The 24112-nt window shown below is 43.7% G+C and overlaps 1 protein-coding gene across 1 annotated transcript in view; it reads left to right on the top strand.

The window, feature by feature from the left end:
* The window catches only part of LOC122926257 (usherin-like), a 236257-nt gene that overhangs the window by 95756 nt on the left and 116389 nt on the right, over positions 1-24112 (top strand). Inside the window, exons 9-10 of the mRNA XM_044277632.1 lie at positions 20683-20878; positions 22944-23074. Coding sequence (XP_044133567.1) covers positions 20683-20878; positions 22944-23074 — 327 coding nt within the window. The remainder of the gene's footprint in view (positions 1-20682; positions 20879-22943; positions 23075-24112) is intronic.

Here is a 24112-nt window from a genome sequence, read left to right as displayed (position 1 = left end):
CTGAAATGGCCGTAATTTGGTGGTGGCTTTGGAGCTCGGCAAGCTCACACACATACCATGCCTAGCCCACGTGTTCAACCTAGGGGTTCAGCAGTTTCTCAAAACCTACCCCAATTTGCCTGAGCTACTGGTGAAGGTGTGCCGCGTGTGTGCCCATGTCCGCCAGTCATCGATAGCTTCCGCCGGTCTAGCAAAGCTGCAGCAGCGCTTGCAATTGCCAGCTCACCGACTGTTGGCCAGGCTTTGTGAGCAGTAGGGGCAGTAGTGGAATACCAGTTGCAACATGGTCGTTGCCTTTCCAGTCAGATTCTGCTCTTCACAAGCGACAAGTGGGCATTGATGTCTGACCTCTGTGAGGTTTTATGCAACTTTGAGGAATCAACACAGATGGTGAGCGGCGATGCCACTATTATCAGCATAACCATTCCTTCTTCTGTGTCTACTCAAACGCTCGCTCCTCACAATTAAGGCGGATGCTTTGCATGTGGAAGAGGTGGAAATGGGGGAAGACAGTACACAGGATGATAGCCAGACCACCCTCAGTTCGTCTTCTCAGCGCAAATTGAATGATGAGGAGGAGGAGCAGGAGACGGTTGCCTCCGCTACAGAGGGTAGTACCCATGGAAGTTTTATTCCATATGTTCAGCGTGAATGGGTAGAAGAGGAGGAAGAGAATGAGGAGATTGAGAGTCATCCTCCTGATGAGGACAGCAAAGTCTTGTCTGTTGGGAATCTGGCTGCCACACATGGCTGACTTAATGTAAGGCTGTGGTGGAGAGGACGAGCAAAATGGTGCAATACCAGAAGGTCCTTGTGGAAAAATTGCTCCAAAAATTTCCAGCTGGCAATGCTGGCCGCAGAGCATGTAGTTCCTTGGCCAATTGAGGAGGGGAGACTAGGGGAACACACAGCAGTTCCAACAAAGGCAGGGCAACACTCTCCAAGGCCTGGGACAGTTTTATGACACCCCGCCAGCACCCTCAACATGATGCGCTGCCTAGTGTCACAAGGAGGCAAAAATTTTGGAAGATGGTGAAGGAGTACGTAGCAGACCGTGTCAGCATCCTCAGTGATCCCTGTGTGCCTTACAACTATTGGGTGTCCAAGCTGGATACGTGGTACGAACTGGCGCTCTACTCCTTGGAGGTGCTGGCAGAGCATGTATTTAGTGCTTCTGGGGGCATAATAACTGACAAGCACATCTGCCTGTCAACTGAAAATGCTGACCGGTTGACTCTTCTAAAAATTAACAAGGCCTGCATTGCCGCTGACTTCTCTACTCCACTAGAGGAAAGCGGCTGAACATAAAGGCACTCTAAATGTGGCTTTTATGGTGTATTGAATACACTGTATTCCCATGCACCCCTTTCACCACAAAAAAGGGTATATGGTTAAATCTCCCTTTTCTTGTCCTCCTTCTCCATTATATCAACATGTTTGTTAGGCTGCCCTCGCTCCTAATGTTTTAGAGGGTCATCTCAGCAGCGGGCCCTCATCCATAATGTTTTAGAGTGTCACCAGCAGGCCCTCACCCATAATGTTTTTGTGGGTCACCAGCAGGCCCTCAACTATAATGTTTTAGATGGTCAGCTTATCTATCTATCTATCTCCTATCTATCTATCTATCTATCTATAGAGATGTCGCGAAAAAAAAAAATATATAAAGTAGCAGCACACCACTAAATGCATTAAGACTGAGTAAATAAGTAAATGTGTGAACAGGGTCAAATACATGACGCCAATAGTTACTGCAAAGCAGTGAAGAAGCTCTTAGCGCATATTTTTGATCAATAATATGTCGGGCCCACCTACCAGACGACAAGGTAGCGTCTTATCAGATGGGACCTACTCTAACACGGAGGGTCCAGCTCCATTGTTACTCTGATTAAAAACACCAAGGGGTGGGGGATGGGCTGGGAGTGCTAGTTCCAAAGAGGATGCCTGGTCCTCTATAATATACATATAAGCAAAAAACGGAACAGCACCTCCTGAGACAAATCGCAGGTGCAAGCTACCTGGCAATAATACAGCAAAAAAATATAAAGTAGCAGCACACCACTAAATGCATTAAGACTGAGTAAATAAGTAAATGTGTGAACAGGGTCAAATACATGAAGCCAATAGTTACTGCAAAGCAGTGAAGAAGCTCTTAGCGCATATTTTTTATCAATAATATGTCGGGCTCACCTACCAGACGACAAGGTAGCTTCTTATCAGGTGGGACCTACTCTAACACGGAACAATGGAGCTGGACCCTCCATGTTAGAGTAGGTCCCACCTGATAAGAAGCTACCTTGTCGTCTGGTAGGTGGGCCCGACATATTATTGATCAAAAATATGCGCTAAGAGCTTCTTCACTGCTTTGCAGTAACTATTGGTGTCATGTATTTGACCCTGTTCACACATTTACTTATTTACTCAGTCTTAATGCATTTAGTGGTGTGCTGCTACTTTATATTTTTTTGTATTATTATTGCCAGGTAGCTGCAATTTGTCTCAGGAGGTGCTGTTCCGTTTTTTGCTTATATAGAGATGTCGCGAACACAAAATTTTCCATTCGCGAACGGCGAACGTGAATTTCCGCAAATGTTCGCCTGCCATAGACTTCAATAGGCAGGCGAATTTTAAAACCCACAGGGACTCTTTCTGGCCACAATAGTGATGGAAAAGTTGTTTCAAGGGGACTAACACTTGGACTGTGGCATGCCGGAGGGGGATCCATTGCAAAACTCCCATGGAAAATTACGTAGTTGACGAGGAGTCGGGTTTTAATCCATAAAGGGCATAAATCACCTAACATTCCAAAATTGATTGGAATAACGTGCTTTAAAACATCAGGTATGATGTTGTATCGATCAGGTAGTGTAAGGGTTACGCCCGCTTCACAGTAACAGACCAAACTATGACAGACCAAACTCCCCGTTTAACACACCGCAAACAACCGCAAACTCCCCATTTGCACAAGGTTGGATACCAAGCTAGCCATGTCCCGTTCCTCTTCCTTACTGACGTCATTGAAGGTCTCTTCCTCCACCCCAGCCACGTACAACACCAAGGGTCCCCGAAAGGTGACAACAAGTCCCCTGGGACGCCTGCTGTGGTTGGTCTTCCACCTCCTCAAAGCCACCTTCCTCCTCTGACTCCTCTTCTTCAGACTCCTCTCTCTGCGTTTCCACAGGTCCAGCAATCGACGACGACAAGGCTGCTTCTGGTGGTGATGGTGACAACAACTCTTGCTCTTCATGCTCATCTACGGCCTGATCCAGCACTCTTCACAGGGCACGCTCCAGAAAAAACGCATATGGGATGAGGTCGATGATGTTGCCTTGGGTTTGACTAACCAGGTTTGTCACCTTCGCAAAAGGAAGCCTACAGCCATTGTGCATGAGCGTTCAGTAACGCGGCCAAAAAATTCCCAGCTCCGCAGAGGCTGTCCTCTTTTTTTTTTATTAAAAAAATCTGTTCTTACCAGTTTAATCTGTTTTGTCCCATATCAGGGGCCAGTGTATGGAATAGATTTTAGGAACCGGGAGATGGAAAAAGATGGTTGGTCGGTCCACTTACTTCCAATTTGGGGGACTGTGCGTGCGCCATGCAATGTACTGTGCCACCCTATATGAGTGGTGTGTTAAGTAGTACTATTCCTATCAGTTTAATCCCTGTTACGTCCCCTATCAGGGGCTGGTCTATGGAATAGATTTTAGGAACCGGGAGATGGAAAAGATGCTTGGTCGGTCCTCTTACTTCCAATTTGGGGCACTGCGCGTGCGCCGTGCAATGTACTGTGCTACCCGATCTGAGTGGTATGTTAAGTAGTACTATTCCTATCAGTTTAATCCCTGTTACGTCCCCTATCAGGGGCTGGTCTATGGAATAGATTTTAGGAACCAGGAGATGGAAAAAGATGCTTGGTTGGTCCCCCTACTTCCAATTTGGGGCACTGCGCATGCGCCGTGCAATGTACTGTGCCACCCTATATGAGTGGTGTGTTAAGTAGTACTATTCTTATCAGTTTAATCCCTGTTACGTCCCCTATCAGGGGACGTGTATCGAATAGATTTTAGCTAACCGCAAAGAGTTGTCAATAGTTGACACACTCATGACATACAGTCATGTGAAAAAATTAGGACACCCTTTGAAAGCATGTGGTTTTTTGTAACATTTTTAATAAAAGGTTATTTCATCTCCGTTTCAACAATACAGAGAGATTAAAGTAATCCAACTAAACAAAGAAAACTGAAGAAAAGTCTTTTCAAGATCTTCTGTAAATGTCATTCTACAAAAATGCCTATTCTAACTGAGGAAAAAGATAGGACACCCTCACATGTATTCCCTCTTAAATTGGCTCAGATCTCACACAGGTATATCACACCAGGTGCACATAATTAGTAGATCGTTACTCTGCATGTTGAATGAGGCTTGCCCTATTTAAACCTCAGACATTTAGTTTGGTGTGCTCCTGACTGTTGAAGTGAGAGTGAGCACCATGGTGAGAGCAAAAGAGCTGTCAGAGGACTTCAGAAAAAATATTGTAGCAGCCTATGAGTCTGGGAAGGGATTTAAAAAGATCTCAAAAGATTTTGAAATCAGCCATTCCACTGTCCGGAAGATAGTCTACAAGTGGAGGGCTTTCAAAACAACTGCCAACATACCCAGGACTGGTCGCCCCAGCAAGTTCACCCCAAGAGCAGACCGCAAGATGCTAAAAGAGGTCTCCAAAAACCCTAAAGTGTCATCTCAAGAACTACAGCAGGCTCTGGCTACTGTTGATGTAGAAGTACATGCCTCTACAATCAGAAAGAGACTGTACAAGTTTAACTTGCATGGGAGGTGTGCAAGGAGGAAACCTTTGCTTTCCAAGAGAAACATCGAGGCCAGACTGACATTTGCCAGAGATAAAGTTGACAAAGACCAGGACTTCTGGAATAATGTTCTTTGGACAGATGAGTCCAAAATTGAATTATTTGGACACAACAGCAGAGGACATGTTTGGCGTAAACCAAACACAGCATTCCAAGAAAAGAACCTCATACCAACTGTGAAGCATGGAGGTGGAAGTGTCATGGTTTGGGGCTGCTTTGCTGCAGCAGGACCTGGTCAGCTCACCATCATAGAATCCACGATGAATTCTACTGTGTATCAGAAGGTGCTTGAAGAACATGTGAGACCATCAGTTAGAAAATTAAAGCTGAAGCGGAACTGGACCATGCAACATGACAATGACCCAAAACATACTAGTAAATCAACCAAAGATTGGCTGAAAAAGAAGAAATGGAGAGTCCTGGAATGGCCAAGTCAAAGTCCAGATTTGAATCCCATTGAGATGCTGTGGGGTGACTTGAAAAGGGCTGTACGTGCAAGAAACCCCTCAAACATCTCACAGCTGAAAAAGTTCTGCATTGAGGAGTGGGGTAAAATTTCCTCAGACCGATGTCGAAGACTGGTAGATGGCTACAAGAACCGTCTCACTGCAGTTATTTCAGCCAAAGGAGGTAACACTCGCTATTAGGGGCAAGGGTGTCCTATCTTTTTCCTCAGTTAGAATAGGCATTTTTGTAGAATGACATTTACAGAAGATCTTGAAAAGACTTTTCTTCAGTTTTCTTTGTTTAGTCGGATTACTTTAATCTCTCTGTATTGTTGAAACGGAGATGAAATAACCTTTTATTAAAAATGTTACAAAAAACCACATGCTTTCAAAGGGTGTCCTAATTTTTTCACATGACTGTAAATTTTATTCCTCTATGCGTCAATCTTGGTGTAGTGATGACTGTGCTCATGCACACGTTTGGGAGATTGCAGGCGATGGTGGTTTTATAAAGCCTATGGTCGTGCTGGGGTAGTTCAGTGACAGTTAAGTGACCCAGAAAACAATGATTCTGCAGTGTGGGCCCATTGTTGGCCTAGTAGGCTTTAATGATCACCTTAGATGATCACAAAAAAAATTAATGTTTTTTCTATGCAAAATTATCCAGCCGATCGCTTTTGGTCGGTTCACAATGAAGCAACAACCTTATCATCTGGGGTGTGCCAACATTGCCATTGCCAACACACTCATAGAGGTGATCGCTTCATTGTGATACGCAAGCGCCTTCACCACAACAAGGTAACGATCACAAAGAGGATCTGACACTTGTATGTGCCTTTTTTCTTTGTTTTGTATTTGCAGCCACAGTGCAGCATCAGAGGCCAGAAAAATTTGGCATGTACACATGCCTGAAAAAACAGGTATTGTTGCAGGCGCTGCTGTAGCAGCGGCCGGAAAAATTGATATTTACCAGGCAGAAAGTGCACTAAAACATTGCGGCTTGAACCCTAGTTGGTGGCGGAGAAGTCATCCGGCATGCAGAAATTAAATACAGCAGCGTGTGGACCATTTTTAACCCAAGGCATCTCATCAGGCCTTTTTTTAGTCAAATGTATCCCCACTGTCAGTCCCTTCGCGATCCATGCCTCATTCATCTTAATAAAGGTGAGGTAATCTAGACTTTTTTAACCTAGGCGACTTATCTTCTCAGTGACAATACCTCTTGCTGCACTGAAGGTCCTTTCTGACAGGACACTTGAAGCGGGGCAGGCCAGAAGTTCTATCGCAAATTGGGATAGCTCAGGCCACAGGTCAAGCCTGCACACCCAGTAGTCAAGGGGTTCATCGCTCCTCAGAGTGTTGATATCTGCAGTTAAGGTGAGGTAGTCTGCTACCTGTCGGTCGAGTCGTTCTCTGAAGGTGGACCCGAAGGGCTGTGGCGATGCGTAGGACTTTAAAAGCTCTGCATGTCCTCCATCAACAACACGTCTGTAAAGCGTCCTGTCCTTGCCGGCGTGGTCGTGGTAGAAGGAGGATTACTTTCACCTCTTCCTCTGTTAGATTCCCGTTGGGCTGTGACATCACCCTTATACGCTGTGTAAAGCATACTTTTTAACTTGTTTTGGAACTGCTGCATCGTTTCCGACTTCCGGTAATTCGGTAACATTTCAGCCACTTTCTGCTTATACCGGGGGTCTAGTAGTGTGGCCACCCAGTACAGGTCGTTCTCCTTCAGCCGTTTTATATGAGGGTCCCTCAACAGGCATGACAGCATGAAAGACCCCATTTGCACAAGGTTGGATACCGAGCTCCTCATGTCCCGTTCCTCGTCCTCACTGATCTCACTGAAGGTCTGTTCTTCCCCCCAGCCACGTACAACACCACGGGTACCAGATAGGTCACAACGAGCACCCTGGGATGCCTGATGTGGTTGGTCTTCCTCCTCCTCAAAGCCACATTCCTCCTCTTCCTCAGACTCCTCTTCCAGCGTAGCCGCAGGTCCAGCAAGCGATTCTGATAAGGCTGTTTCTGGTGGTGATGGTGACCACAACTCTTCCTCTTCACGCTTATCTACGGCCTGATCCAGCACTCTTCGCAGGGCACTCTCCAGGAAGAAAACAAATGGGATGATGTCGCTGATGGTGCCTTCGGTGCGACTGACTAGGTTTGTCACCTCCTCAAAAGGACGCATGAGCCTACAGGCATTGCGCATGAGTGTCCAGTAACGTGGCAAAAAAATACCCAGCTCTGCAGAGGCTGTCCTAGCACCCCGGTCATACAAATACTCGTTGACGGCTTTTTCTTGTTGGAGCAGGCGGTCGAACATTAGGAGTGTTGAATTCCAATGTGTCGAGCTGTCGCAAATCAAGCGCCTCACTGGCATGTTGTTTCGCCGCTGAATATCTGAATATCTGAATATCACCATGGCCGTGTAGGAATGCCTGAAATGGCCACACACCTTCCTGGCCTGCTTAAGGACGTCCTGTAAGCCTGGGTACTTATGCACAAAGCGTTGTACGATCAGATTCAACACATGTGCCATGCACGGCACATGTGTCAACTTGCCCAAATTCAATGCCGCCAACAAATTGCTTCCGTTGTCACACACCACTTTGCCGATCTCCAGTTGGTGCGGAGTCAGCCACTGATCCACCTGTGCGTTCAGGGCGGACAGGAGTGCTGGTCCGGTGTGACTCTGCTTTCAGGCAAGTCAACCCCAAGACGGCGTTACACTGTTGTATCTGGGATGTGGAATTGCCCCTGGGGAGCTGGGGGGTGCAGTTTATGTGGAGCAAGACGCAACAGCAGAAGAGGACTCAGCTGAGGAGGTTAGCGAAGAGGATGGAGTAGGAGGAGTAGAGGAGGTAGCAGCAGGCCTGCCTGCAAGTCGTGGCAGTGTCACCAACTCCTCTGCAGAGCCACGCATTCCATGCTTGGCAGCCGTCAGCAGGCTTACCCAATGCGCAGTGTACGTGATATACCTGCCCTGACCGTGCTTTGCAGACCAGGTATCAGTGGTCAGATCGACCCTTGCCTAAACACTGTGTGCCAGACATGCCATGACTTCCTTTTCCACAATAGAGTACAAGTTGGGGATTGCCATTTGTGAAAAAAAAAATTGGCAGGGTACCTTCCACTGCGGTGTCCCAATAGCTACACATTTTTTAAAGGCCTCAGACTCCACCAGCTTGTATTGTAACAGCTGGCGGGCTAAGAGTTCCAACAGGCCAGCTGTCAGACGCCGGGCAAGGGGGTGACTCTGTGACATTGGCTTCTTACGCTCAAACATTTCCTTGACAGACACATGACTGTGGGCAGATGAGCAGGAACTGCTGAAGGTGAGAGGCGGAGTGGCGGGTGGTTGAGAGGGGGCAAGGAGGACAGCAGTGGTTGACCTGGCTGAAGATGCTGGACAAGGAGGAGAATGGTGGCTTTGAGTTTGTGTGCTGCTTGTACTCATCATGTGTTGATCCCAAAGGCGTTTGTGGTGTGAGATCATCTGCCTTCGCAAAGCAGTTGTACCTAGGTGGGTGTTGGACTTCCCACGACTCAGTTTCTTTTGGCACAGGTTACAAATGGCATCGCTGTTATCAGAGGCAGACACACAAAAAAATGCCACACTGCTGAGCTTTGCAATGACGGCACTCTGGTGGTGGCAACAGCATGCGTTGATTGGCTTGCTGTCTGGCTGACCCCGGGTGCCGATACATGCTGTCTGACTGTGCCACTAGCTCCTTGCGACGACCTCCCCCTGCTTCCAACTCGTCTCCTCCTCCTCTCTGTCTCCCCATCTGAACTTTCCCCCTGTTCTTCTTATCTTCGAGCGGGCACCCACGTGACATCCACGGACACATCGTCATCATCAACCGCTTCACTTGTATCGGACAACTCAGCAAAGGAAGCAGCAGCGGGTACAACATCATCATCATCATCACACCGTACGTCCATGTGCCTGGTTTGATGCTCGGGTCTCCCATTGACTTTCATTGTTTTAAATTGTACTCGAGCACCCGCAGTATTCGGCCGAGCACTCCAATGTTCCGAGCATAGCAATGCTAGAGCCGAACAACAGTTCAGCCGAGTATGCTCGCTCAACACTAATTATCATAAGACAAGAAATAAATCCACTACGCTTAAACAAAGTCCTAGGAGACAATACACATAGCACTTTTGTATAAAGCTGACAATCCTCCGGCGGTGATAGAAGGGGAATCTGTCCTGGACACAAAACTATTATTTTGAATGAACAGTTAAAGGAAGTGTAGATTAGGACTGAAAGGAGATTAATGGATATAATTAAACTAATAGACACGTGAACTTGTATGATTTATTTTTACAATTGCACCATTAATCAGAAATTTAAATCCTTAATAAGCCTGATTTAGCTATTTTTTTTTCATACACATAACACTCGGGAATGTCTTTGTGAAGTGTCTTTGGTTCAGTTTATACCTTGTTAGTCCTGGCCACCATACTTCCCCTATGTTAGAGGAGTTTCCAGGAGTAAAATATTGATGACCTATCCCCAGGATCCAGGGGCGTAACTACCATAGCGGCAGACCATGCGGGGGCCCAGGGCAAAAGGGAGCCCAGTTTTAGTTGGGTTTATCTCCTCTTCTACTGGAGGTGAAAACTTGATCAGGACTCTACCCTCTAAAGCAACAACTTTGAAACAAATTAAGTAGTGGAAAAATGGCCCAAGGGTCCATAGAAAAGGGTTTAGGCACAAACCCTTATGTGCTGTGTGGGGGGTCTGGTTTCATCCTCGCTGTGGGGTCCCCACTGCTCTATGTATGCCACTGCCCGGATCAGTGATCAAAATCAGAACGGTGGGGGTCCACCACCCGGCACTCCCGCCGATCAGCTGGATGAGAAGGCCGCTGTGCTCCAGTGAGTGCTGCAGCCTCCTCACAGCAAACCAAACAGTGCCATACATTGTATAGTGGCTGTGCTTGTTATTGAAGCCCAGGCCCACTCACTTAAAAGGGACCGAGGTGCTCCTAGGCCATGTGACCGATGAAGGAGGCCTAGGAAGAGGTCGCAGTGCTGAATGGAGAGCCACAGCCTCTTCAACCAGCAAATCGGATCAGGTGCCGGATGTGGGACTCACACCATTTTGATATTATTGACCTATTCTGTAAATAGGTCATCATTTTACTCCCAGAAAAAAAAACCTTTATGATGGCGATACAGATTAGAAAAATATTGTCTAAATTCCCCAAGTTTGGTGGGACCGGACAGTGGCAGAGAGAAGGGTCAGGCAGCTAGATAACAACTTCCTTGATCCTCTTGTTCTTAAGGGAGATTAGCTTTCACCAGAGGTGTCCAGTAGGAGCTTCCCCAGTCTCTTTTTGGAGCACATGCACCCTCGTTCAAGCTTGTTTAACTGCATGCAGGTGTGTAACTCGACACTTGGATACTTCTCTCCATAAACTATGATAGAGAAGTTTTGTTGACTCTCCCCAATTTTCAATTTTTGTGCAACAGGCTCTGCCTAATTGTAAGGTATAATGGGTAGACACAAGGCCACCATTCTTCTGATCCCAAGGCAAGAGTTTCTCTGGCTTCTCCTCTGCACCCAAAATCTCTAAAGTTAGAATTATGGATTTTTGATAATCTTTAATAGATTTACCTCCTAACCCACTTTCCCACCAGTTCCTAGTGATCCTAATTAGGATATTTACTCCACATGTCTATCCACTGCCATTCCATCGATTCATATACAGAAAGCCAACTGACCACCCTACCATGTATCTGTCACAGGGTCCTGCTGGCTGTCCAGGTATGCTGGGAGTTGTAGTTTTGCAATAGCTGGAGGCACACTGGTTGGGAAACACTGATCTAGACCATTACCTTCAGCTATCTTAGGTCAATTGCACGTCAACCAGCTTCTCCCATTCCTTATCCCACTATCGACTGATGCCAAAAACAGGGGTGCACAACACATGAAGTAAGGTGAAAAATACATTTTAGTGGGTTAATGTTCTTGACCACTGAGGGCAGCATTCAGTGTATTCAAAGACCGGTACATTTTTCTTTATGTTTTAGGCTCCAATGTGGATAGATGGGGCGTTACATGCCGCCGGTCGTAATACAAAGTTGGAGCTACTCTTTATAGAGTCAACTTGCTCTGGCTAAAAGAGGGAAGTTCCAAACAAGGGACCAAATTTTTCGATGTCCATACAGTAGGTCCTAATTGGGGCTACGCACAGACATAGTCCAAATGATTAAATTTGAATGTACTTTAATATCGATACAGAACTAGAAATTAAATTAATTAAAGGGACATTAAAATATTAAATCATTTCAAATGATGTATAAAAAAAAATATATATGACCAAAGCCAGTAAAAAAATAATAATTTTAATAAGTAATTAAAAGAACATGCCAATCAGAACTGATACACTGTGGGACACCTAGGTAGGTCCTGAGGGGGGCAGGGCATGAAACAAGAATTTTCTCTTTCTGGTGTCATGCACCTTCCTCTCTGAAATTTTATTAGGCATAATATAGTAATGGCACTGGTTATCAGTTTAGCCTAGAGCACTTCTTGAAATGAATTGCGTTAGTACTGCTTGGAGGTCCTGGTCCTTAAACCCTGAAGATAGTATCTTTATAATATGGGTTTAAAGAGGACCTGTAACCTCCTCTAACATGTCTGTTTTAATAAATAACTATATTTTCCCCATAATAACAACTCTGAAACATTTATTTTTATGCTGTGCTGTTCCTTTTTTATTCCTATGAATAAAAGTACAACTGAGTGTTACCAGATGAGGCCGTGTCTCTGTGCAGTCTGACACTATCCAATCATTGTTGCCAGTGTCAGTATATGGATTAGAGGCAGCGGAAGCACTGATGCCTCTACTGATCCCAATGGACACATGACTGGTCGTGTCATTTCCGGCTTGCTGGTAGTAGGAGCCTGCTAATGGGACTAACTAGACCGAGCACATCCCAGGGACAGCAGTAATTTTAACAGGTCCTTATGAATAGAACTGAAAATTCAAAAAAACTTTGTGTAAAAAATAAAGTCTCCAATATTTTGCCCTTTGAGGGACCAATCATAAAATAGTAAAAGAAAAAAATATTTAAAAATATACACAAAATAACCCCCTCCCCCCAAAATAATAATAATAATAATGACATACCAGTTATCGTTATGCTAGATCTGGCCAAATTACCCTACAGTTAAATATAGGTAATATAGACCATGGTGAACAAAAGTAAAGGGGCACATTTGTTAAAACGCCGGTCTTAATAACCTCTATAGCTGGCAGTGGATCTGCTGAAGTTATATAGAGGAGCCGGCCTCTACATAACTTCGGCGTATCCACTGCTGGCCTAAATGTAAGACAGCTTCCTTGCTGTCCTACATTTAGACCAGGTGTAGAAAACAACGAATAAGACGGACCTTCCGACCCCTCCCCTTCCCTGTCCACGTCACGCATACTTTTTTAGACTCTAAACGCTATGCCGAAAAAACTAATTTCAGTGATCATGAATCACTGGATTACATTTACCACGGTTGTTGGGTCTGTTTTCTGGTCTACTTTGCACCAAAATTCAATGTCTCAATGTCTCAAATAATTTTTACACAGATTAATTAGTTTGCAGTTTTGCACAAAAAAGAATGCATGTGTACGCCACATTCAGGACTCTTGTTTTTTGGCTCGAAATGGGTCGTGGCTAAGGCTGCGTTCTTCTCTGGAGGTTCCACTAAAAGAATCAAGACAAAAATAACTCAGCATGCTTTACTACTTGGTATGGTAAAATAATGGACTCCCTGACGGAAATCCCAAGGACCACATTATAGTCAATAAGGTCCATCGGGCAACATTGCTATCTGTCACAGAACAAATCTAGTGCTTCCCTTTTTTCCCAGTTTTCTATTTCTAGGGAAAAAGGGAACACACCACAGGTGAGAAAAAGCCTCAGCACAGTTGTAATTTATAACCAATTAATTAATGATATGGACCAGTTTTTTTTTGCCTAAAGTAAGCCTATTAAGAGCTGATGTACGTAAAGAAACCAGTCTAATTTGTGCACCACGGTGATACATTTGGCGCATCTTTAGACCTCCTGGTTTACTAAGTGTACCCCATCTAAATATCAGACAGAATTAGTGCATCCTCCCTATTGTCCTTAAAGGATTTTCCAGTTTGCCTCATCATCCTGTAAGGGATCTCTCTCAGGGTCGGTAATGACAGACTTCTCATCAAACAGGGGGTTTTCAAGCTCAAACGGTGCTTTATTTGTCACACAGCACATCACATTTCCAAGTTTGGCATCACTCGGCACCATGAAGTCACAGCTTCACCTCACAATGGTACATCAACACAAAGCAACAAACTCTTGCCGGCTAGGCACTCACTGTACAGAGGTCTCCCTAACTCACCTCTAAGACACAGTTCACACTGTGGTCTTCAGCGCCTCCTAGCTGTCGACCAGTGCAACCCACCAGTCCTCATAATGGAAGCAGCAAAATACCTTGGGAGGATATGGTCCAGCAGCCCTCCTGACTCTGACCGTGCGACATCTCTCTTCTTTAGGCATCGCTGGGTCCCCCCAAAACTCAGGCTTCCTCAGCCATTCTCTCTCAACTCAGGCTTCCTCTGCCGTGTGGCCCTCCAGCCCTCCTGGCTGGAGACACGCGGAGCATCTGCAGGCTTCCTCTCCATAACTCTCAGGCTTCCTCAGCCTTGTGGCCCCCAGCCCTCCTGGCTGGAGCCACATAGACCCTCTCCAGGTCTGTTCCCTGGGGCCTCACTCCTCCTCTCACACACTGAGGATTGCTTTATCCACAAGTTATTATTGCACCTGGCCTCACCTCAGACCAGGTGATTGTGGGAAAAACACAGCAAATCCTAACATACATCTCCTCCTCATGTATGAGGCCTGTAACTGCCTCACAATCCCTTAAAATAATCATTTATGAAGGTTGCTGTAATTTTGTAACATATTTATTTCACCTTTATTACTCCTATCTCCCATTCTGGGTAGTGGTCACATAACCATGTCCAAGCAGCTCTTTCTTATTTCCTGTCATGTTATATCCATAGGTGGGGCAATCATAGGGGAGTGTCTATGCAACTAGCTGGGTGGGAGGAGCTATAAACTAGCTAGGAGTTGTTAGGGGCGGGGCTGGAGTTGTGGCAGAGGAAGGAGAAGTGCATCATGGGTTTGGTTGGATACAGGAACAGAAAGTGCTACATACAGGATGAAAACAAATCCGAGGGATAGGTCCGAGGGATAGGTTTACATGTGTGGATAGTGAAAATACAGTAGGTCAGGAGGGTCCAAATTGAAAAATAAAAATGGGGAAGTTTGAAAGGAGGTAAGCAGCTACATGCACAAAAGGAGAAATCCAGCACAGTAAAGAACCGTTTCATAAAAATCTTCTTTATTGAAAGTTCATAAAATCCATACATAGATACAAATATCTCCCCAGGAATCACAGGTCACAAAATATCTGCTGCGGCCACACTATGATGTTTCCTTGGTGTTATTTTATTTTCATTTTTTTTTTGCTTGTGAAAACTCCATCAACCTTCTGCATTTTTGGTGGCATTCCTTAGTACAAATTTTTTCAGACTTTTTTTTTACCCCTATAGAGAGGTCTATGGGAAAATATGAGCCTCTCCATGGCAGGCTGTGATTTAAAAAAATGCCAAGATAATAATAAAAAAAAACGCCTGGAAACTCTATAACAAAAATAGCAGTGCTTGTAGTTTTTTATAATTTCCTATAGACCAACCACTAACATCTGGTATGTAGAACCGTTTCTGAAAATTTCTGCATTTTTGGTGGCCTTTTTTAGTACAAATTTTTGTCAGACTTTTTAGTTTTACCCCTATAGAGAGGTCTATGGGAAAATGTAAGCCTGTCCATGGCAGGCTGTGATTTCCAAAAAATCCAAGGAATCTGTCTACAACTAAAATAGCAGTGCTTGTAGTGTTTTATAATTTCCTATAGACCAACCACTAACATCTGGTACGTAGAACCGTTCTTTGCTTAAAAAACAAAACAAAAGAACACATAGACTCTAAACCATGCCTGGTCCTGAAGGTCCAAAATACTCTACCCTTGAACTGTTTAATAGTGAATATTTTAGTTTCCTCCTAGAGATTTTTGAAATGACCTCCATTTATTGAGTTTGGAATGAACCCCATATATGTAGGTGACCATAGCTTGGTAACCACATAAGTAATTGTTCCAGCGCTTCTCCTCCATTACTCTTTCATTATCCTCAGAACCTATATCATTATCATGACATTGACGCCATAATCAACTCAAATTACCGCTGATGATAAAATCTTGCAGTGCTTAAGATTGATAGCGCTAAGGAATATGTCAGCCCAGTGTGGGCCAAGCCGAGCCCCTCTACAACGTTCATTTCCCTGACCTTATTTCCGAGGTAGATGTCAATTATTTATTTCTACTTTCTGATGGTGATGTTTAAAACATTCCACCCTACTTGTTATTCCTCCTGGCATGGCGACTGTCCTTTGATATTATTCTTTAGTACATCAAATGGGAACATTTTAGTATTTTTTGATTGCCCTGATAGTTTCATGCAAGTTTTAATGTATTCAGTTCAAAGATCTTAAGAAAGTCTGGCTCATTACTGGATAGGCAATAAAAAACAGAAATGATTCCGACAGAGTATATTGAGCTATATTTCCCAACAGAAAAAGTGAGCACTGATTCATTACCGCTGACCACAGATGTGTAGGGGTTTTCAAGAAAATTAGGAAAGTGCATGACATTCATAGATCTGCGATCGATGGCCGGGCAGACGTTTAATTTATGATATTACACTATACTGCAAAGTATATTATTTTATATAATGTTTGCAACCAAACAAGACTTATTATAATTTTTGATTTTTCAATTGAATTATAAACAAAATTATGCAGTATTATTAATCAGTCTGTTATTTTAGAAATTTTGAAGCCTTGTTTTTTTTTTTCATAAAGTATATATAATAAAACATTTTTACTTACCAGTTAAAGGGGTTCTCCGGTTTGCATAAATATCCTTGAAAATAATCAATTATGAAGCTAGCGGTATTGTTTTAAGGGTCACATGACCAAGTCCAGGCAGTTCTTTCTTATTTCCTGTGATGTTATGTCCATGGACATGTCAAAGCAGCAATGGGGACATTGATAAGGGAGTGTCTATACAACTAGCTGAGTGGGAGGAGCTATAAATAGGGGCCCCATACTGAACTCATACGGCACCTTGTCCCTACCCAGTTTCCCAATCACTCTCAGGCAAAGCAGAATGCAATGACTAGGTTTCTGATTAATTTACTATTTTCTTTCTAATTAAGTGGATGCAATTTTTATAAAAAATGATAAAAAGTCACTCTTGGACTCATCAAAAGTTGAAAAGGTGCTTCATGAATATGGCACTCATTCGGATCACCATATTCCACAAAATAAATACACCGATAAATCTCCTGCCTCCAGTAAATTGCAAAACTGGCTGTCTACAGCCACCACTAGGGGGAGCTCAGTGCATAGGAATTTATACAGTTTCAATTGACTGAAATGAAAGCTGTAATACACATCAGGAACAGAAGAAAGAGTTTAGTGTTGGGCTTCCCCTCCCCCAGGGCACATGGTCTGCATTCATTGAAGAGACGCCACTGGCTATAAACTAGCTGGGCGTGGTTAGGGGCGGTGCTGGATACATGGCAGGAAAAGGAGAAGTGCATCATGGGTTTGGTTGGATACAGCAACAGGAAGTTCTACAACCAGGATGGAAACAAACCAGAGGGCTTGGTTTACATGATGACAATTTATGGGCAGAATCCAAATAAAATAAAAAATATATGAGGAAGATGTACAAGAGATAAGAAAATCCATGAGTATTTATTAAATACTAAATAGTGAAGCCTACAGAGATAAGGTATAATGGAAGAATTTGCACCAGTTCTGGATTTTTAACAAGCACCTGAATGTGTGAATAAAGCCTAAAAGCAGCGTAAAAAACTAACAAAAACCCCCCACTATGGATATGCATGCACCAAATGTGCAGCGATTTTCTGGACCAGCAAAGTGGATATGATATAAAAAAAATCTCATCCATATGCTGTGAAAAAAAAATTGCATCGTAAATTTACCCGTGGTACAGGTTTTATATTCTGCCGATAACCACCATGGATTTCATCCTATGCATTGCAAAGGTTAAAATGCACTGTAAATCACAGTATCTACTGCGGAGTTCTGCCCCACGTGTCTGTAATCTAATGCTATGAATTCCACAACAAAATTCACACCATTTTGCTGCTGCAGAATTCTGGAAGATACGCTCAGGATTTTCTGTAGTGGGAAATACGAAATGTCTATGGCTTATGTGGCTGTACCCTAAAACTGCCAATATACACAGGACAGAAAATGTATTGCAGAGCGCTAGTGTAATTAATAATTACAGAAAACCAGCATGTCTTGTCATGTATTGATGATATTTAGTGTTGAGCGAAGCATCCGAAGTGGAATTCAGTACGAAGTTTAAGAAAACTTCAATTTTAAACGAATCAGAATTTCCTTGCGTTTCGTGGTAATGCCGTGCAGCCAGCCAATCCGCAGGTAGCCATCAGCCTGTGATGTCACAGTAAGGCAGAGCCTTATAAAACCCCTGATCCCGTGTGGTCGTCACCATTTTCCTGTGAGCTGAGCATAGGGAGAAACGTGACAAGATGCTCATGCACTAAGGACAGTGTTGCTGCAAACGGTTAACAGAGAGTATACGACAATATTGTAGGGCGTGAGTGCAGGGAGACTGCAGGGAGACTGCAGGGAGAGCGTAGGAGACTGCCGAACTACAGATTAATCACCATGTATATTAGTGTGCAGTGCACCAAGAGTCATAGCTAATCCATTCTTCTAGCTGTAGAGATACTGTGCCATCAGTATTACAGGTAAGTCTAATTTCTTGCTGTGTACATAAGTGTGCAGTGCACCAATATTCATAGTTAATCTATTCTGTTAGCTGCAGAGTTACGGTACGTCGGTATTACAGGCCACTGTTACTTTTAGGCAGATTGGCCTGACTTATAGCGATTCATGACAAATTAATCCGTAAGGAATCATATTTCTTGTTGAACGGCGAAGCTGCCGAAATTGAATTTTTACAAAACTTCGCTCATCTCTAATGATATTGTAAGGATTATAAAATTTTGTAAAAAGGCTCACTTTTCATGTCATGAAGACAGAATTGTCACCCATTAGAAAATGTAAAAGAAAGCATGTATAGCATTATGTTGCCACTTCAGAGCCATACCCAGAAGGGAAACTTGAAGGAACTGATCCCATGAGGGGGCCAGGGATACAAATAAATCACTCAGCCTTGGCTAAAGAATATATATATAAAGGGCTAGTCCAGCAAGAAGCTACTGGAAAGCCAAGCAACAACTCTTTACCTTCTAATATATGACCCTAAAATGTATGTACCAAGCACTGTTTATAATGTATATCATTATTTTGGGAGATTATATTCAAATTCAGCCAACTTCTATATGCTCAATTAGGGGGTCCTTTGCATTAGAACCCCACAATTAGCCAGCATCGTGTTAAAATCATGCGGCTACTGGCTGTCATGTGTAGACATGACTTCAGTCAGTGGCACCATGGGGGCTTAGCCTTAACCTTACAGTTCCCCCTATAACAACTGGAGAACACCATGTAACTAGAGATGAGAGAATTCCTCAAAATATTTGAACTGAGAACAAAAAACTCTGATTGCCTGAAAAATCTCTCCTCTCTCTTCACCCTCTCTCATGTCAATCCCCTCTATCTCTTCTCGCTTTCTTTCATCTCTCCTTTCTCTATCTCCTCTTCTCTCTCTTCCCTCTCTTTCCACCTTCCTCCACCTCTTTCTCTCTCTCTTCCTTCTCTCTCCCTTCTTTTTCTCTCCCCTCTCTCTTCTTTCTCTCCCTCTCGCCTATTCTCCCCTCTCTCTCTCCTGTCTTTCTCTCTAGCTCTGTCTCTTTCCTTCCTCTCTCTCTTCTCTCTGTATCTCCTCCCTCTCTTTCCACCTCTTTTCTATATTCCCTCTCTCTCCCTTCTCTCACTCCTCTCTCCCTCTTTCTTTCTCTCCTATGTCTCTCCTCTTTCCCCCTCTCTCTACCCACCCTCTCCCCTCTCTTTACATCCTCTTTCTCTCCTATGTCTCTCCTCTTTCCCCCTCTCTCTACCCACCCTCTCCCCTCTCTTTACATCCTCTTTCTCTGTCTCTCGCCCCTGTCTCTCTCCCTTTCTCTGCCTCTCCCTCTCTCTGTTTCTCTTCTCTCCCTCTCTCTCTCTCTCACCCTTAATTCTCCCAAATGAAATCACTCAAAATTTGGGTTCCCTAGAAACAGTACATTAAAAAGTACATCAAAAATTGCTGGTCACATTTCCTAATTTTAGTATTCATTTGCTATTCTCCACATGTAACCCTGTATTTAGTTTCAGAAACCAGACAAAACATGATCATCTCTAATAAACCACACTTAAACTACTACAAACAAAATGCTGCATGCATCATAAAAACTGAAGACAAAAAAAAATTCTCAAAAGTAATTTCTTTACTTTGCAATCGCCACCAATAATTAAAAACAGATCAAATAAGTGACAAATGTATTACCTATGCATATATTCTGCAAGACCGTCCTCGAGTGGCCTGCTTCCAATCCTAAAAATTCCATTTAGCATCGTGTTTTTTCTTACAAATTATAGGAAATTCTAATTGAAGTCTGGGAATCTTCAAGAACCGCCGTCCGCTCTGACATTGTATTTATTTTTTTTTGTTAACTTTTGCCACTAAGTATATACTGTATTTTTATGCAAATTTCAGCAAGCTTCTGTGCCTCAAGGGATTGCCCTGGAGGGAAGTTCAGGCATGGTTTGATTTATGGGACATTTGCAGTAGTTAGTACATTTTACTGCTGGTGTATTACTTTTAGTTAGCCATGCTAACAGCTTTAACTTAAAAATTAAGCCCTTTAAGTGGAACAATATTTATTGTGCCATTACGGGGAAACCTCTTGGTAGAAGAAGGCATCTACTGGGGTCAAACTTCAAAGAAAAGCGATGCCAACAGACGGACAGGGTCACATGAATATGTATGAGCCTGCTTACTGTGACCCACCGAAGTCATTGTGCAGCACATCGGAGGGTATAAATCCCTATTTTTCAAAAGGATAAAGAGCCTCAGGCAATTTCGTTCAGTGACTAAATGGTTCCTAAGAGTATGAACTGGTTAATCCATAATTTCCAAAATTATCACATGAAAGCAAGTTGATAAGCTTATAAATTGAACATTTATGTGGGACTGAAACTACTACTCTGAATTTCCCTTTTTTTTCCCTCTATTTTTGTCTCTAGTGTGATCGCTGCTTGCCCCTGTATAACAACAAGCTGTTTCGTCAAGGTGACCATGTGAATGCTTATAGCTGCGTACAGTGCCAGTGCAACAACCATTCATCCAGCTGTCACTATGATGCAAGTGTAGACCCTCACCCCCATGACCACGACCGAGGAGGCGGGGGAGTATGCAACAATTGCTTGCACAACACGGCAGGTAACATGTTCACTATTAAAGTGTCGCTGTGGAGGGCTTGGTAGAAGAAAGTATAGGGTTACATAGCTGGATTAAATGTAAAAGTAATGTTTTAGTAGCGGATGATTTTATTTATACTTAGATGATTTTCAATAGATGCAAAAATTAATGTTTATTAAAAGTTATGCTGACTTTTGTATTGCTCATACTGTATCTAATATCTAGTTTTAAAGGGATTATCCAGGATCTAAAATGCTCCCCCCATATGCCTGTCGCTTCTCATACCGTGATACTAGGGTGGCTCGTTCCCGCCACGGCCTGCTATTGGGTGCCCCATTGCTAGAATGAGAAGCGACGCAGGTGCCGGGGAGTGAGGTAAGTACAACCTCTGTGAGGGGCCAGGGCATATTTGGGAGGAAAATTGATTCTGGTCGGGTCTGAATAGTAATTGCTTAAAAAGATGCCTGCCACTCATGATTAACATACTGATAATATGACCTAAAGTTGTTAAAGGGATGTTCCAGGACTCTAATATTTATGGCCACAAACAAATGTATGCACTGTGATGAAGTGCTGAGGCTCCTTAATTTAGTTGATCGGGATAGGCCCCAACTATAAGAATAGTCCCTACCGATGAGGCTAGACCCCATGTATAAGATTATTCCCTTTATGTAAGGATTGACAGCACCAATAAGGATAGGCCCCAAACTACAAGGATAGTCCTGAACTATGAGGATAGACCCCACCTAAAAGGATAGGATCAAACAATGAGGATATGCCTCAGCTATAAGGATATGTCCCTCCTACAAGAACAGGCCCGACCTATGAGAATATACTCTACCACTAAGGATAGGACCCACCTATGAGGATATGCATCACGGGGCAGGTAGCTGCGGTGATCTGTTGCAGGTGTCTTCCCATTCATTGCTGCGGTCCTGGGCTCTGTCCTTGCAGACATCGCCCTTCCTGGGATTTATTCCGTGGTTTCCTTCCAGCCCTGCACACTGCATGCCTTCCAGCCTGTTCACTGTAGCACCTCGTTATGGGTCGGCACGGGTCACTTCCTGTTCTTTAAAGATTTTGCAGATGTGACCTGTTGGACCAATCCCAGCCATCCTGCACCCGTATAAGTGATCCAATCCCCTTCCCAGGTGCCTGAGCATCAAAGGTCCTTGTATCCTGCAAATGTGAATTTGTCTGTGCTTGAGTTCCTGTGCTCCTGACCCATGCTTGTCTTCTGGATTCTGCTACCTGTCTGATCCTTGCCTCTACTGTTGCTGATCCCGATTGCCTGATCTGTATTTGTGCCGCCTGCCCTGGCCCATTGTTTGTACGACTATGCCTCTGCCTCTTCCTCGGTCCTGCACTGTCGCTCCTGGTTACGTCTCGGCCTGTTAACTACATCCGTACCGCTGGTACCTTGCTCTGTTACCCCCTGGTCCACCTGGACCAGCTGCCTCGTGTGCCAATCTCAAGAGGTAGTGACCTGGTGTTCCCCTTGGGAAAGTCTATCCCCACCATCAGGGGTACTGTGAAGAATGAGGGGTTCACTTAGACAATGCCCTTAGACGAGGTTGGTCATGTGATACCGTGGATTCACACGTGCTGGTTTGTGACATTAAAGTTCCAGAAAACCTCATCAATTAATTTTTTTACACATTAGTTAAAAAGATCTATATATTGTAACCCAACATGTAACGGGTATTATAACTTTGTAGGTGTTTTTTTTTTTTTTCTATTTGCAAATGCAAAGTCTTTAAGAAAAAAAAAATAAGCAAGCAAGGACTAGCACAGTAATGATGGAGAATTTTGGACTCTAGCATTGCACCTATGTGGCATTTCTTTCCAGAGACACAAGTTTGGGTTGTATAACAGATGGAGGTTAAATGAAGTAAAACGCTGTTTGAAACAGGTTCATAGTTTCATATGCTCTGGATCACTACATTGGCAGGTAGAGACGAAAGGTGCATTAAAATGGACATTCAGAAAATTATCATTCCCTCCGAGGAATATCGCCTTTTAACAGGCTCCAGCAGATAATTTTCATAAATTTCAGGATTAAACATGCACTGCATATCTCTTCTAGGAAGAAACTGTGAAGTTTGCAAAATTTTCTTCTACCGGAAATTTGAGGATGACCCATCTGCCATTGACATATGCCAACCCTGCGACTGTGATGAGGCTGGCACGGCTAACCAAAGCCAAAATTGTGAGAAGGTAATTATGGCAAATTATTTGTCGAGTATTTGTTAGATTGTATTAAAGGGATTGTCTAAGATTTGGAAAAAAATATTTACTTAACAGCGCCACTCTTTTCTTAAGGCTGTGTCCGATAATACAGCACAGCCAAATTTACTCCAAAAGGTCTGAGAGTTAATACTTGACATAGCTCATTCACAAACGTGGCTTTGTTATTGGAAATCATCTTTTTTATTATTTCAGACCACTCCATTATAGCGAGCGTCCAAGTTTTATCAATATAGGATTTCTTAGTCTACATTTCTGCACTGATTAATTCTTTAAATGCATCTTTACAACATTCATAACTTATTTTCTTGATATAGACCTCCAAATCCTTTATACCGACATAAGTATTCAGACCCTTTACTCAGGACTTACTTAAAGCCCCTTTGGTAGTGATTACAGCCTCCAGTCTTCTTGGAGATGATGCCACAAAGTTTGCAAATCTAGATTTCGGGATTGTTTGAAGATCCTCTCAAGCTCTGTCAGGTTGGATGGGGACCGTCGGTGGACAGGCATTTTTAGGTCTCTCCAGAGATCTTCTGGGCCAGTCAAGCACAATCACAGAGTTGTACCTAAGACACTCTTGCCTTGACTGTGTGCTTAGGATCATTGTCTTGTTGGAAGGTGAACCTTCAGCAGAGTCCAAGGCCCAGAGCACTCTGGATCAGGTTTTCATTAAAGGGGTTATCCAACCACTATAATGACCCCCTCAAACCCAGGCACCTCATATAGATTATACTTACTACATACTGACGGAGGTGGGGGGGACACAGCCAATAGCAGGCCATGACGGTGATGTTCCTCCCTAGCATTGGGGGTGACAGTAGGGAGATGCAGCAGCGGCCGTACAGGGAGCAGGGTAAGTATAACCTATATAAGGTCCCCGGGCAATATCTCTGTACTTTTCTCCATTTAGTTTTCCCTCAACCCTGACCAGTCTCCCTGTCTTAGCTGCTGAAAAACACCCACACAGCATGATGCTGCCACCACCATGCTTCACTGTAGGGATGG

The sequence above is a fragment of the Bufo gargarizans genome, chromosome 2 (assembly GCF_014858855.1).
Source record: "Bufo gargarizans isolate SCDJY-AF-19 chromosome 2, ASM1485885v1, whole genome shotgun sequence".
In the NCBI taxonomy this organism is placed as follows: domain Eukaryota; kingdom Metazoa; phylum Chordata; class Amphibia; order Anura; family Bufonidae; genus Bufo; species Bufo gargarizans.
This window is presented reverse-complemented; position numbering and strand designations above follow the sequence as displayed.